The sequence below is a fragment of the Hetaerina americana genome, unplaced genomic scaffold (genome assembly GCF_022747635.1).
Source record: "Hetaerina americana unplaced genomic scaffold, ioHetAmer1.1.p SCAF_89, whole genome shotgun sequence".
NCBI classification, from domain to species: domain Eukaryota; kingdom Metazoa; phylum Arthropoda; class Insecta; order Odonata; family Calopterygidae; genus Hetaerina; species Hetaerina americana.
In genome coordinates this window covers 361,098-378,746 of record NW_027287527.1, presented here as the reverse complement: position 1 = coordinate 378,746, position 17,649 = coordinate 361,098, and the positions used below count along the sequence as shown (strand labels likewise).

Genomic DNA, 17,649 nt, shown 5'->3' with positions numbered 1-17,649 from the left:
CAATTATACCAAAAATTCATGTTTTTCATGTTAGTATTAGTGTTATGTGAGATGCTATATAGCACAATGGGTATAAGATTTTACATGCGATGCAGGAAAAATGATTTCACCAATTTTTGTTAAGTTTTTCTTGGTAGCTACAAATAAATTTTTTTCTACAGTGCATGTTACCATCACGAGAAAATGTGGGGATAAACTTTAGTATGATCTTTTTGTTTTGACGGTTATCCTCGATTTTAACTGCCTTCCTTAACAAATATATATGCTATTTACATGTATGTGCATAACTGCATGAATTAAAAATAATTTCTTGGAATTTTTCATGACCCATGAAAAAAAGGCTTATTTTCCCTGACCTTGTATTCAACTAAGTTTCCAAATACTGTGACTTCTTCCCAGGTGAACGCTAAATAAACGTACTCGGAGGGTTTCTAAATATGGATGGCAATTCTGACATGAGGGTTTCAAAAGTAATCATGAAATAACGCATACATTACCATAATACTTAAGATACACTCTAAATCGGGAAGTACTTCAATGGGTGCTCTTAGTTGGAATAGATAATTAGCTCCGTAAAAATAGTCGGTTGAAATTATTTCCTCCTTTTAGGGAATGAGTATACTGCGATCAACAGCACTCACTGTTCACTCTAGTAAAGAAGCGCCAATTTTAATTGAAAAACAAGTTTAACAACAGTAGATTCCAATGGTTTATGTACATTGAAAAGTAAATTCCTATGTTACTCAATTCCTTATTGCGTTTTCTCTTGAATTACTAGCGTCTTTTAGTCTTTATATCCCACCTTTAATTCAAATCTATTCCTGAGCTCCCTATATGTTATTCTTTCCCTGCTCTATTAACATATCTCTCTTAATCGACAAGGAAAAATGGAGTTTTTTTTTAATAAAACAGTACACAATATGAAACCGCGAGGAAAGAGGAATCGATATTTATTAAATTAACTTGCGTTGCAGTACCTCAAGAAACGCTACACCTCTTTCCTATTAACTGATAAATGAAAATAAGAAGAAACAGACGCCCAAAAAGGTGTCGCAAAGTTGGATTGGCGAAAAAAGAGTTCACATTTCCGAATACGTAAATATTTAACCGTCAAACAAAATAAAAATTCCAAAAGAACGCTAACATTAATGCCTTACCCACCGCGGCAGTCGAACTCGGCGAGACTTCTTTCACTGCGGGCTTCTTTTGATGACGGAAAATCCCTAATCCTCACTCTAGGTGGAGGCGGGAGAGACTTAAACGCACACGAAGTGGCCTCGAAGAACTTATTGATCACGCAGTGCATATGTTTCTGTGGACACGAGTCCACCCTTCCGACATCTGCCCACCCTCCTCAGGGTGCTCCCTACCACGCCCACACCCTCACACTTCTCGCCCCCACTCCCCTACCAACATTTTGGGTGGAGCAATCATTAACCTTGCCTTCAAGCCGTTACGGGTCAGTAAATAACGCCCGGCAACCCCGCACGTCCGACGCCGGCGTCCCTTAAAAAAGAATAAACCCCTTCACCATCGGGCAGGTTCTCCCGTGACGGCCAACTCCGAGGGCATGCCAAGTGCAGAAGACCGTCGCTTCGAGGGCCGCGGCTCTCAAATTAGGGGTCCTACAACGGCCGAAGGTGTGTTGTGGTCACACCAACGTCGACACTATACGGCTGCGGTTCTGAACTTTCATCGTTGGCGGAAAAATATTATAACATGAATTTTTTATTAGGTAATCCATCGGTCAAGATAGGTTTTGCATGGACACAACCACCAAATAAATATTTTGCTTCTGCTAACAAAACACAACCCAGCATTCTACTCTATATGCTTCCTTCCTCCCTTCATCCCGTCCAATATCCCTATCCTATCTCCTACCCTTCATCGTTTTCCTAACATTTTCCCCTGTTTCACAGTTTTTAACATCCCACTGCCGATCAATATGCTTTTCATCCATTATACCACCTTGATCAAAAATTTCCCGGAATTTATTCAGAAAATTAAAAATACAAGTTTATTCATCTAAATCTATATTGTCCCCTTCAAAGTAATCCCCATCGACTGCAACACACTTATGCCAGCGCTTGATCCAATCCTCGAAACATTTTTTATATTCGGTTTTCGGTATGTCCATCAGTGCTTCCTGCGATTTTTCCATTACTTCCTCTCGGCTGCTAAAACGCGTTCCCCGTAATGGTTTTTTAACTCGATTGAACAGAAAGAAGTCACAGGGAGCCAAATCAGGTGAATTCGGTGGCTGTTGGATGGTATTTGTTGCATTTTTCGTCAAAAAATTACGAATAATGATAGCACTGTGCGACGGTGCGTTATCATGGTGCAAAATCCACGAGTTTTCTGCCCACATTTCTGGTCTCTTTCGGCGAATTGCTTCACGCAAACGTCTCATAACGCCCAAATAATACTCTTTGTTTACTGTCTGGCCTTCTGGCAAAAATTCATGATGCACTACACCGTTGTAATCCATGAAAACCGTCAGCATTGCCTTCTTTTTTGACTGAAAACGACGTGGTTTTTTTGGTCTCGGCTCATTTGGTGAACGCCATTCACTTGCCTGATGTCTGGATTGCGTGTCGTACTCATAAACCCACGTCTCGTCTCCAGTAATGATCCTTTTGATGAATGTGGGATCGGATTCAGCCTCGCAAATCATGTCTTTTGCGACGTCAACACGGTCTCTTTTTTGCATGAAATTGAGGTCTTTTGGAACCAACTTTGCTGCTACACGAGGGAAACCCAAATCATTAACCACAATGTCTTGGGCGGATCCATAGGCAATGTTCAAGTCCTCCGCTATTTCTCTGATGGTTAATTTGCGGTTATTGACCAACATTTCTTTTACTTTATCAATTTTTTCACCGACTTTCGATGTCGATGGTCTGCCACTGCGTTCATCATCTTCGATTGACTCACGACCACTTCTGAACCGCTCGTGCCACTGGTAAACGACCGTTTTTTTTAGAGAATCGTTGCCGAAACACTTTTCCAACATTTCCAACGTCCGTGCGCCACTAAATCCGTTTTTTACGCAAAATTTAATACAAGTTCGTTGTTGCAAATTTAAATCCATTTCTGAAATTGTAAAAAATCGCCAACACACACAGAGATAGATGTACTCTTGGCTACGTAACTTTTGCAAATGTCAAGTTATGACACTAAGATTTAAAGGGAATATCAACAACAGATGTACCAATTTAACAAAAAAAAAACAGAACTCAAATCGGAACGATGGGAGCGCCACACGGTGGTTATTCCGGGAACTTTTTGATCAAGGTAGTATATGCCTGCCTCCGCATAATTTCTCCCAAACGTCCATTCTCCTCCTCCACAATACCTAGCACTACTCATTTGTTTTCCTTTCAGTCCACTTCACCTCCTCCACACCCACATTTCAAAAGCCTCTAATCTACGTATATCATTCAAATAGTCCAGAGGTACCTTTCCTTTTTTAGCTAATGAAAAATTACGCACATGCGATCCATAAAAATAATCAAGCATTAAAACCAAAACATAGCAAATATTGAAAAATCATCACTCCTAATGCTTACCGATTTGCAGTGTTAAAAATTATATAGCATACATTTATAGTTCTTCAAAAACAATTAGAGTCTGCACAATGAATACTCAATCATTTGTGATCAATTAAATTCCTTATTGAAATGCTGCTGGTGGACATTGAATAACAGCAGAAAATTAATAATATTCTCGTATTTCATTATTTATTGGCATTGTGACTTTTCGTTCCTGCGGTGCACCATTTCACAAATGTTTGGGTCACGATCGAAAGCTTGGGAACCGCTGACCTAAGGAAAATCAAAACTTGGCGCGACACAATTCAAAGGAATAAAACCGTAGGTTCGGGGAAAATTCAAGATGGAAAATAACCTCTCGTCATGAAAAACCAGGAATGATAACTATGCGAGTTGAAATTTTTAGGTGTAAGAATTTTAGGTAGGGAGCTTTAGTCTGGGATATATTTTCCTTTTCATATTTTTCACAAAACAGCTCGGAAAAGAAGGTAATATGGACAATTTTTGGTTATACCATGCATACACCGCACTGTGTGGAATTCGCCATAAAACATTTCATAAACGACAACGTGGTATAACTTAATGCTTACTAATAATAGTTCTTAGAATTGCTGAATCCTTTAGAACACCAAAGGGTAGGATAGAATCAGAGTCCATCTAAAACCCACCTTTGTTCGGTAGGCTATTGCTAATAAACAGCAAATTTGAAGTTGACAAAATGTCATCAATAGCGAAAAATTTTATATGTTGAGTATCTTATTCACCAGGATCGTATTCTCAGTCTTAATTCAATACAGCAACTCTCTTTCTCACTCTTCATTACTTACAAAAACCATTTCCAGACCATGTTGATGCGTGAATCATTCGGCGGCTCTACTGGTATCACCACTAATATGATATTCATTGTATATCCATGATTTGAAACGAAGAATTAAAACTTAAGTATGAACGCCAAATTAAAACAATCACGATATTTCTTCAGCTAATATGTACTACTGCTCCTACATGTATGCTTTACAGATCATTTTTTAAATCTTTCATCAGGTCCAAACGGAGATACAAACAAGAGGACATAACATAATTAAATATTGCTCAATCGTTTGAAAAGCCATACAACTGCAGCCTTTTGTAATAGATTCCCCAAAATATTTTATTAACCACACTCATAGCCTCAAAAACATTTCAAGCGACTACCTTCCTTTAGTATTGTTTTCAAATAACCAAGCCAAGTTGAAATAAAGGATTGCGGGAACAGCTCAGATAAAAATTATGTAATATTCAGGAAGACTGTACAGTATACATATAGTATGGATAGGAATAAAAAAATCAAAAGAGTTGAAAAACTGAATAAAAAGAATCAAACGACTCGTCAGTTAAAGAATATCATATAAAAAGTGCTAATTAAAAATACCAAAGGTCGCACGAAATATAGAGCGATAGTTTTCTTTATAACGGCAATGAAAAGTGGATGATAGGAGCATCAGAGAAAAGGGGATTAGAAACGCTGGAAATTTGCTTACACCGAAGGATGATCAAATATGGAATGAATAGATAAAGAGTCACTAACGAGGGTCTCCTGCGGAATAAATTACATCAAGCAAATTCTGGAAGCTGTCTGCGAAAGGAACCACAAGGGAATGAAGAGATTGGCACGTACAAAATTGGACTGCCTGGAGGGCTGCTGAAACAAATACTTCGATTGACAGCCTGTGACGTAAATAAAAATGGTAATTTTTAGAATGTATCTTTTCATTTTCCTTTTTCTAATTTTTAACACTTCATTTCACGGGTGCCCAGGGAATCACTAATAAATAATGGCGGAGAAAAGGGAGCGAGGCAGACGCGTATAAATTTGACAGAGCTACGTCTTGAGGGAGGTTAGTTTTCAAATAGATCCAAATCAAACTTTGTTTAAGCTGAATTTTAATTTGAGATCTGATCAAATTGGACCTTCGGAGGATCTACCACTCAGAGATGTTCACTGTTATACAAAATAGCTCACCGAGAGGTATCCAAACTTTCGAGGCGTTTGTTGGGCGAAGTCGTTTGAAACGAATTACGATTACGGTTACTGAACCAAATTAAGCACAGCATTCATGGCGCTAAGGGAAGATTTAGTCGTCAAAATAGTTTAAACGGAGGAAACAGGACTTTTAGTGGAAACTCCTAAGAAAAGATAGGCCAAAGCTTTAACTTGAAATATAACGTTTTGCAAGGCTTAAAAAAGCTCTAGTATAAGCGATTCATACTGGATGACAGTGAAATGCAAATATGGAACAAAAATTGAGTTGGATAAGATAATCTTCCAAACAGTCAACAAATGGGATAGGTGTGAAGAAGAATTTGGTGGGAAAAAATTAAAAGCAGACAGAATAAATGCATGAGGAGATATCAAGGGGCATAAAAATGCTGATGGATTTCGAATAAGGAAGTAGAGGTGAGCCGGGAAGACAGCGGGCGTTTGGGAAAGCACGAATGGGTCTGGCACCCATGTGCAGGAGGAAACAGAGTAGATATTTAGTGCCATAGTATTAAGAGTTTTTCAAGAACGTTAAATGACACCAGAAGAAGTTTCCTAAAGTCTTCATATGCAAGGATAACTACTTTAACAGTCTGAAGCGTCCGGAATCATGGGAAGGAAAATATTTAAAAAGTCTTAAATCATTTGAAATTGAGGAAACGAACAAGTTTCAGTTTTTAAAATCCCGATCATTCTAATCACAAGCGCTACCGATTCGCCACGTTCACACGAGGGCCATTTGCAAATGTTTTCATTCTATTCTTCGGCGGAATGCAATCAAAGCGCCATCGGAATTACCAGATAGAGTAAGATAATTAGGAAAGGGAGCAAAAGAAACGAGTCAAAATGAGAGGGAGGGTATCCTGAAGAGTATAAAAGGAAGATGAATAAAGGAATAGAATGTAACATGGCCACGGAAGGAGAATGAAAATGGATATTGCGAAACAAATGAAGAGAGGATAATCAATAGCTCAAGTTTGTAGCGACGCAACATGGTAGAATGATCAGATTTTTTGGAGGTGAAAGGTTTAGTTTAACTTCTCGAATGCCCATTTATCATTTGCCTTCCTGAAATTAAGATTTCAAAAATGAGAAATGATTCATATAAAATCTATTATTTGTCCCGGAAGTAGGTAAACACACCTAAAATAGGGAGTGTAGATCTTTGCGACTGATTATTAGAATGGCATAAATTAATAATATACGAGGGTCATCCGGAAAGTAGTACCCGTTCGTGAAATAAAGACACAAAAGTAAATATTAACAAACATAAAAAATTTTATTTGAAAGAGGATACTTTAAACTACTTCTCAACATAATCTCCAAGCAAATTAAGGCATTTGTCATAACGTGTGACAAGTTTCTGTATTCCTGCTGCATAGTCCTTCGCCGCCAGCTCATTGAGATACGCGAGGGACCCATCTTGCACAAATTTTTGCATAATGCAGATGGTGTTTAACAATTTCATGAACAATTGTTCGAGAAACATTGGGAAAATGCTCACAGATGTCATCAATTGTGACGCGCCGATCGTTCCTCACGAATTCGTCAACTGAGCTCACCAGTTGGTCTGTAATGACAGACGGTCTCCCCGAACGCTCATCGTCGTGTGTGTTCCCCCTCCCCATGTTGAAGTTGCGACACCACCGCCGAACAGACGACTCGTCCATTACATTGTCTCCATACACCTCCTTTAATTGGCGATGAATATCACATGGGCGAACGTTTCTTGCATTGAGGAATTTAATCACTGCCCTCACTTCACAACTGGCGGCGTTCTCAATTTTTTTAAACATTGTAAACAATCACAGAAACAACACAGGCAATGCTAGCGTCACGCAACTTGGCTCAGAGAAGGCAGACAAGCCACCGAAGCTATCTGACCTCGTCCAGCGGCTACTCGCGTCGTCAGCACTTCAGGCGGCACGAACGGGTACTACTTTCCGGATGACCCTCGTATTTCATGATTTTCAAATCATTTACGCCCTTCCTCACCACGCGCTATCACACGAAGATCTCCAGTTACCGAGTGAATACCTATGCCATAATTCGACTGCCTTGAGGGTCACCAGGAGTCGGTATGGGATTAAATAACCACAGTGCGAGCCATTGCGTGAGCGAGGCAAGAAGTGTCAGTCACCAGCATGGATTAGACGGGTTTCAAAAGATAAATCCCTATGGCATGTTATGTCATGCGTACCACGCTAATGACAATCCTCACATTTATTCTTTAGGTTTCATGAATAAATTAAAACTTTGGATCCATACTGTATTGTGTATTATTGAATACATATTTAAGCATGGAACACATCCTTCAATCCATGTGTTGCACTGACATGTGAGGGGTAAGATCTCATCCGGTAGCAAAATCACAGCATCACTAAGAGCAAACAACCATTAAAATGGTTAGATGCAGTTCTTTATTTGATCATCCTATCCGCTAAATTTTTCATTTTGTCGTTTTTCTTCGCCTCCATGACTTTCACTAATTTTCAGAGATCTCCCACTATTAAGCAATTGAACCATCAACAACATGCATCTAGGTCCTTGTCAGCAGTTATTTCCCCGGACTCATTGCCAAAATTTTCATCGGCTAAGTACAGTGTCCCAAAAGATATCCGAAGAGTTTTGCCCTTTTGCCTTCGCCTATTTCGCCCGTTATTCGCAAAAATTTCTTCGTTAGCCACTCGAAACGAATACTTCATATCCATCACTAAGAGGAATGAGCATAAAAACTTAGTGAATACCATGAAAATTTTCATACGGTACAAGTATTGTCATCACAAAGGTGTCATATTCAAGTAAATTCTCTTTTCAGATCAATCATGAGCGCTTTTGAGGTCAACGCTACAACACACCCATGTCCTGGAGAAGAATTTGTAATAGAAGATGTCACATACGTGATGAAACCAGTTTTAATGAATTAAAATTTTCTTGAAATTCAACTTATTACTCCATCCTCAATCAACGATTTCGTACGGTGGAGCTTGAAACTACTGAGTTTGTCGATCTGGAACACCACATTTCACATAAGCAGTCCCTCATTCCCACCTTCATTTTCTTTCATTTCCTCTGTCCATACCTCGCATACAATTCCGCCGGAATAAAAACTCATTTGTAGTTCTGGAAGAAGTGCTCTCTCATTTATATACTTAATTTTTCACTCGCTAATGAATTTGTGGTCGTTGAAGCAAGATGATAAACTTGCAGGCCTTTGAGATGTGGGTTTACAGAAGGATTAAAAGGTAAACTGGACGGAAAGAAAAAAAAAAGAAGTTCTCGGCATGATAAGATAAGAGAGAGGATTGTTCAGAGAAATCCTAATTTGGCAGAAAAGGTGGATGTAAAGCATTTTGATTGTCGAATAGACCGTTGAAGACTTTGACAGAGAAGGGAAGGAGGTTAGGCAACGAAGAAAAGGTAGGAATAGAACAGACATGTTGGCCGGAGTTAATGGAAGTAAAATCTATACGGAACTGAAGAAAAGTTTATTGTAGCGTAGGGTATCAGGTTGTGTCCATCTTGCTGGCAAGATTTCGAAATGTAGAGGTGATTAGTCTCTGTGTCCATCCAAACCCGCCTGTATCGATAGACTACCTTAAAAATTATATGTATCCCCAAACGAAATCATTACTAAACTCTCTGATGGCCGAAAATATAATTTGGCATAGTTGTTCCACGAGTTTCCACACCAATCGCGTTAGCGGAAAATAGAGCAACATGCAATAGTTTGCGGAAGCAGTCCATTCTACGAGCTACCACGAAAGCTTACTGCCCGTCGGATAGAGTGGCTAAGGTAGTGGTTTTTGTGATAGGCATTTATTGTTTTCATGATAAAATGCGGTTTGTAATGGACGGAATATAATATTTTGCTTTAATAAAACATTAAAACATAATTTTAGACCTCAGGTCTTGAAACAAGAATACGCGAAGAGGCTGGTAGACAGAGAATTGGGTGGAGAGCTCCGTCAAACTAATGACATGATTGACCATTGGTGGTAATTTATTATTAGGGTACGAATATGATTTGACTGCAACGCACAAGTATGACCGACCTTACGTAAAATATGTAAAACTTTCGTCGTAAAAAATAACATATATTTATTCCGTAACTATGAGTTTTGTCAAGGCATTAACTGTTGAAATTAAATTCATCGCATATAGATATCCGGATTTTTGCAACTTAAACTTTATGGCGCTAAACTAATGAATCCTTAATGACGATAAAAAAGGGTGAGATGAAAACAAAGTTTCAAAGGGTGAGATGGGGTCATGTCAAACATAGGAACTCAACCACAGCTTCCCAAAGAGATGACAAAAAGGGTCGGTAATCAGAATTCAACATGAGATTATCTCCCTTGATTACAAGCTTTTCGGAGATTAAGAGGATTTGAAAGCGTTGAATTCACGTGAAAGGAAAGATAATTAGCACTTAAAGGGGTGACCTTGTCTGAGGCTATTCGGCCAAGAACCAACTTCGTCTCAGTAAATGGAATGCTTCCACTTAGTTTAACAACTTAGTTTAGGCCTTAATTTTTCGATAAGTTCCTAGTCAAGATTACCTCCGCTGAGGAGATAATGAGCACCAAATAGGCATTTTATAAAATGATGGATATATACTAACGCATTAAAGAGGAAAAACAAATTGAAATGAGGCGTAAGAATAAAAAATTAATGCCTAAATTAAGTCCTGAAAAATATCATACATATACTAACCGAAATGCTCTTTGGATAGCCTCTGCTACCTCTATAACCTTCATTTGACGGTCGATCATTGCTATTTGGTGAACTTTGTCGATGTTATTGGTGGTTGCGGATATTTTTGGCCGTCTCGGGCGCTCATCATCAACCCAGTTCAAATTCAGCTGACCAAAATTTCACGGTCGTGAATGATGCTGTAGTCTCTCCGTACACAGCGTCCCACTCGTCCCTTATTTGCGTAGACTTATTGTCTTTCAAAAAACAGATATTCAATGACAGCTCGAAACTTAATTTTTTCCATTTTCACAAAAACTCACTCACACGATTGCCAAACAAAAACTAAAAGAGTTCAAAATGATTGACATTGTGGTATCTTTCAACACACGCACAAAAACATGACTCGACTTTTGTTTAAGAGTGCTGCCATCTTCATATTGAGGTCGGAAACTTTACAAACATCTCTCGTAGGGCGTCACCACAAAATGAGTACGTGTTATAGGCTTTTGGGATGTGGATAGGGAGAAAGACGGACACTATTCGGGGGATGGAAGGGAAGGCAAGCAAAGCACTGAGCATAAGAGAGGATGAGGGAATTGTACTGGTAGGAATTCGAAAAGGCAGCAGAAGAAAGTTGGACGGAATAGTAATAGGTGACTGAGTACTGAAGGTCAAAATAGAAGGGAGGATGCTACGTAAGCAAAGTAGACGGAAATCATCTGCATTTTAGACTGCATGCGTGGAGATAGAATGTGTGAAGTTGATGAATGATTTGAAGCAATTTAACGAGTATATGTGATAATAAGTGCTTAACTGAAGTTCCCTAGGAGATCATGGAATTATGAAACAGTGTTCAGAGTCCAGCTAAACCTTACCTCAGATCAACAAATTACCGGTATTAGCTATCGTCATATTTCACCCATGCCTAAGTAATCCCGTTGATTTAAATTTAAAATAAACTCTACCGAGAGAAAGCAGATTTCATCAGCAACAAATATGAGGGGTAACTTGTAGTCCACCAATTCATTGCACCACCAAGTCAAAAATTATCAGTGATAGGTGCTATGCAATATTTAAATCTCACAAAATTTGCTAGACATTTATAAATTAACGTAATGCCATGTAATTTAAGAACACAAAACAAGATACTTATAAGATCACATCCTGATGAATCAGAAAAGTCCTGAGGAGGGCTCATAAGGATTATACCGATATTAAATATCAAATGATATGCACTTTTCATATATTCTTTGCTATTATTAATTTGCATGTATTTCTGCAGCTATGACATAAGAATTTGATGATTGCTCACATATCTCTGTAACAATATACACGCAATAGAAATACAATTCAAGATGACCAAATCGTATGGAAAGGAAATAAAAGTTACGGATAAGGTGAAGTGAAATCACGCTATTTCATTAACGTGTCCAAATAATCAGTTACAAATTAATTATGTATTCTGAAAACCGAGCTCCGTACTTTCATTATAATTATTTTTCATTGATAATATGAAACACAAAAGGTCCAAAGAGGATATTAAACTGCGTGAAAGAGACCATACCACCCGAGATAATCACGTGAAGGGGAATGACCACTTCATACGTGTATGACGTTAAAGGATGTGAGTCAAGTTTAAAGAAAGACTTAAAATGAGGGCCTTCATTTTCGAAAGAAAGACAGTTTTTCATATTAGTTATCTATCTACTTCGTGAGCTGATGGGCCAATTTGTACCCAAATGTAGTGAAAAATGCGAAGGAATTGTGGAAAAGTTCAACATTTAGGTCAGATTCTACAAAAATCCCTAAGTATATGACTGGAAATCGTCTTTTACTGTGAAAACGAATTACGCATGAAACCACAATTGGTGCTTCTAGACATTCAAATTCATTGATTATAGATAGGCATATTCAAAGTCGTGCATTTGACGATTTGGCCACGCATTCATGCTACTGAAAGGAAAAAGACAATTCTTCAATCATAAGATGGTTAGCCATCATACAGCGATTAAAAGTGAGACAGGGCCTTTACGTAAGCACATAGAAACCTGTAAGCACAGTTATCAACCCGAAGGTTGATTTGATAGGTGATGGTAGAATTCACCCAATAAGAAGCCCAACGGCGTATCAAAATCATACATTTGGGTACAGTGACTAGTTCCTTTCCCTGGGTCGCCTATGGTTTCCCAAGTTCTGGTCCCCGAAAAATCAAACAGCTCGGGAGTGAAGCTGAGGGTGCTCAGAGGCGTGCCCAGGAATCAAACCCAGGCCCTCCGGTCAGTATTCCAACGCTCTACCCCTGGACTTCGACGTCCCCAAAGCCATAAAGTGAAGATAAATATTTATACTCTATGTTATAACGATTGACTTTTGTGATGACATTATATTGTATTCTTAAGAAGTAAAATAACAATATTCAAAATAAAATAAAATACAGTGGTGCCAAATAAGTCAAACGAATATTCAAATTAAAGGTAACATAGTGGCATTCTTATTGAAAATTAATTTCTCAACAGTATCTGGAAAATCAAAACAGGTTTGCGAAAAATGAACATATTTTTCCATAGGCATACTCCGCTCTTCCCACCTTATAAGCCTCTCTCACAACGCTCAAAATGTCATTTCTCTCCCCTCTCTTCCACCCTAAAATTATCCCTTCTTGAACCGACGGACCTGAAACACAATTATAATGTACGAGTGCCATACGATGGCAAAGGCCACGGATGAGCCACGTCGAGCGAATAAGAGCGCCAATTAATATTAATACATTTCGAGGAGGACCTCACGGGGCGCCAGGCGAGAGCGGTGTGCCCTCGGGGAATTGTCCAGACCCCCGGATGGTATCCCGTTCACGCCCTCCGTCGCCGCTTTTGGCAACAGGTCATGACCGGCCGAGGATTGCACCGCAGGAAAGGAATGGGAGAAAGAACGGGGAGAGGAAGGAAGGAAAAAAATGAAGAGAAAATGGAAATGAAATCCATTAGCCCGGTTCGATAGTCAAAACAGCGGGTCCTCCTACCTCTCGCTTCCCTTGTTACCAGTTGCTCCCACCTCCAGTTGCTCCCAGTCCTTCCTCTGGGCTCCTCGCGTGTCGCAGACGAATCCAATCACCCACCCCACCCGACGCCCCGTGTCCTTCCGTCCCACTATTCCCCCGTTCCCACCCGATCGCCCCGCCCCACCACCGCTCGGGACCTCGGGGCCTCTCCTCCTCCGCCCGCCGCCTTCCCCCAGGTGAGTTTATAGTGAACGCGGGAGAGGCCGATATCCTTCCGTCCCCGCCACAAATCCTCTTCGCTCCCCTCCCCCTCCATCCCCCTCACCTTCTACTACCCTTCCCGTCGGTCTAGGATGCGAGCCGGCTAAAGGTCATGACCGTTGCCTCCATCGATTATAGAAACGGCTTTCATCGCCGTCGCTAAATTTTTATTATTTTCTTGTCCTCCTCTCCGCCGCGGATGACGACAAGCACTCCCGACCGATCATTAGGAGGAGAAAAAAATTATTTTGCCATTGTTTGCGGGGTTATAGGTACGTGGACAAGGGAGGGAAGAGGGGAAGGGTGTGGAATGGAGAGAAATGAACCACCGCCACTCTTTCGCCACCGGCTCGAGAACACCCATGGCAAAACCGTTCCGGAAAAACTTCTCCCTCCGCACATTAAAAAATATCGGCGACTCCGGTTGGCTTTATTCTCGTCTTCCTATTATTTTAAGCGCGTTCCCGACGGAGGGAGCGGGAAACGTTTTGCTTTCGTTCGTTTTTTTTCTTTTATTTCAACTTTTTCAACGTGCTGATGGAGACGGGGTTTCCCTTTTCTCCGCGAGGAAGAAACCATGAATGGTCGCCAGCGTATAAAACGGAGACGACAGTTAATATGCGGCTGAGAATACGTTCTCTCGGTTGGAGAGGAAAATTACTCCCCATACGAACGCGTCAGGCACAATGATTCTCGAGAAAACTGTCTCCAAAAATGTTTCGTCATTCTTTTTCATCGCGTGAGAGACGTTACGAGAAGAAAACAAACGTACCGCTCTCGGAAGATGTTCGTAAACATCGGTCAAATATGACAATGGGGTCCGTAATAAGATACAACGTTTGGCGGTCAATTTACGATACAACGTAACCTCAAGGCGTTTAAATAATCGAGGAATTTCTAACGTGAAAACAATACGTGGGTCTTCTGTGGTAATCTTATTTTATCTACAATAAACTTGATGAGATCCCACAGAAATATGACCAACTATAATATATAGTCGGGTATAGGAGAAAATATATTGATAAGTTATTGATATGTTGCATAAATTTTTAAACAAAAAAATTAAGATTAAATCGGGAGTCAATTTCATATGCATGTTGAGCATGAGTACGCCGAGACAAAGGTTAATTTTAATGAGTAAATATTAAAACTACTTGCGTTATAAAAATTTATAGAAAATATGATTACTTTCCGCAATGAGGATAACTATTTTTTGTTGAGAAAGAAGAAAGTATACTCTGGGATAATTAAAGTAACATAAAAACTTAAAGGACCATTATTTAGGGTCCAAACATTAAAGTCACAGAACACAATAAATAAATGAGAAAGGCGCTCTCTAGTATTTTTCAAACAAGCTTACCATATTGTACATCGGAAAAAGTACATCGTCTTCGGAAGATCTTACTACTGTACAGCCTTGGCCAAGTATCTTCAAGGGCATTTCAACTTTACACATTAGATTTTCCTGAGGAATTAAATTTTGTAACAACACATGATTTCTGTTGTTTATTGCAATGCCTATACTATATAATTAATATAATGCCAATTATTAGTATGTTAAGAGGAATACACAGAGTGTTTTGCTGGTAAAAAGAAACCTTTTGAGAGTAATAGTCGAGGGATGAGCACATTATCATCTTCAACCGTGCAAAATCGTGTTTTTAAAAAAAAACTTAATCTCTAATTTGGAGAAAAAAAATACTATTTATAGCAAAAATACGGAATTTTTAGCGATGCATTATCTCCCAAAACTCATGATCGTTTTCTTTCATGCTGAATTTTATCTCACATTTGAAACTTATTTTTTTTATCTTTTGATTCAAAATGAATTTTCTGAAACATATTACATTCACTTCACATCGCGGTTAACTGTCTTCTGCTACATTGATAACGACACTAACGTCCACCCGAAAGGAAATCTCAGCGAAAACTGGAGACAACTCCAAACCGCAAAACCCTCAACCTCACCCCTTACCACACTGCTACGTGATCTGAAATTTAAAAAGAAATTGATTCCGAATTCTCCTCTGGAATGCTGATATTTTTTTTATATGATCCCAAAAGCTCAAAAATAATTCTTTGAAAAGTATCTTACCTTTGAAAGCACTTTTTTTTTTAAAGGAGCTGCTTTTGTGGTGAGAATTTTCCACATCACAAAGCTGCCCTTAAACGCTTTAGGGGTATGCCCCCAGAATTAACATCGACTTCAAAATAAACTGTAAAAAATAAATCTAACTCTGCAAGACCATAAATTGAAATAAAATACTTAAAGAAAGTTCATCCGTTGAAGTCAAACGGAAATGGAACTATTAGCGCGAAAATAGCTATACTATATAATTAATATAATGCCAATTATTAGTATGTTAAGAGGAATACACAAAGTGTTTTACTGGTAAAAAGAAACCTTTTGAGAGTACTAGTTGAGAAATGAGCACATTATCATCTTCAACCGTGCAAAATCGACTTTATTTGCGAGAACTATATAGGAAAGTCAACTGGTGTTATAAATTCTCGGTTTGTGTTTGTTCCTGCACTACGACCTCAATCCACACCATTAATGTTTTCACACTCAAGCATATAAATGATAACTTAATACGTTCACTGAAATTTGTCGCCCCAAAAACTATTGCGGCCATTTTAATACCTCTCCGACTCCCTTGGCTATCTTATTTACTCACCCTTGTAGTAGAAGAGGCAGAACTCGGACAGGACAAACCACCGCCTCTTCCAAAGCATCAACCCGTCCGATCCCTGTTTATGCAGCCAACCCTGCATGGTGACCGAAGCCCCCGGCGCCCTCTTCACCGTGGGTGACCTCAGCTGCTTCTGGGCTGTCTGCTGTTGTATCGCTGCCGTTTGATTTTGGACCATTTGGTGCGGGCCGCCATCAGGGCTGGTGTGGAACCCGTTTGAGGAGGATGCCGAGATCGTGCCCTTGGCGGGGGGTCCAATGCTGTTGGTCACCGGCCCTGCGGGGGGGCCGCCGACGCCGGCGGGCCCGAAGGGTAAGGCCGGCAGCTGAGACGGAGAGATCCCACGTTGTTGGATTCCCGACTGCTGCTGCTGTTGTTGGCTGACATAAGCTGGATGGGCAGCCTTCCGACGGGCCTGTAAGATACGTCGACGAATGATGAGTGAGGGTTTCCAAGGAGTGATGGCACGAAAACGTTCACACTGATACAGGGAAAATGTGGAGAGATCTATGAGATGAATAATCCGGTACTTACCCATTGCCATACTTCGCGGGATCCCCACCCGGTATAATTTGAGCGGTTAGTCAGAACTTAACCCGGTGACGATCACTAGCAGAATTTGCGATAAAAATTATACATATACATATATTATACGTGGAAGAACAAAGTATTTTCTTTTCCGATATAAATCTCTTCCACAAAGTGACGCCTCAAACCATTCTATTCACAACATAAAGAGACCCAGATCGATTCCATTGTTTTGCGATGCGACAGACGAGCCACAGATGAGTGAGCTTATATCGGGCGACAATTTTTTGGTCTGCCAAAAAAACCGCGTGGTGATAATTGTCTGTCCTTTGAAACAGAGGGAACAATTTGCGGGCGATACATTTACTGCACGTCTGCAGGGTTATAGACGTCCAAACGTAAAAGGTCGCGCGGAAAATATGGTTCGCGAAATAACCGCGATATTTAAAGGTGCTAATTGCAAGATATGTTTGTCGCCCGTCCGAGAGATGTTTTGGGCTTCTGCATCTCGATAGAGAGAGGCAAAAATATCACGCTATAAACGTTCGTGTGAAACGGGGAGTACGCTTTATCTCCGAAGGTCTTTTTCAAAACATGGCAATCAGGATAGGCAATCGTTATTCTACCCACATGTATACGACCTTCACTATGGTGTTCCTATTCGCAACATTATTTGTTTTAGTACAAATGCCAACTTTATTTACAATTTTATGAACAACAGGGGTGCATCCAGAAGCAGAACCAAGGTTTTATTTTAAGTTTCCTTGGCGATTAATCAAGTCTTTTCAGCCAAATTATAAAGAAATATAACTCTTCATTTATAAAAGTTTATTCCGGCCACATTTTCGTGGAAAACCTTCATCAATAGAAAAGTAATAAAATAAACAGAAAAAACCAAGG

General features: G+C 39.7%; 1 protein-coding gene across 1 annotated transcript in view; it reads right to left on the bottom strand.

The window, feature by feature from the left end:
* The window catches only part of LOC139698556 (uncharacterized), a 322,044-nt gene that overhangs the window by 19,556 nt on the left and 284,839 nt on the right, over positions 1-17,649 (bottom strand). The window contains exon 4 of the mRNA XM_071597394.1: positions 16,207-16,636. Coding sequence (XP_071453495.1) covers positions 16,207-16,636 — 430 coding nt within the window. The remainder of the gene's footprint in view (positions 1-16,206; positions 16,637-17,649) is intronic.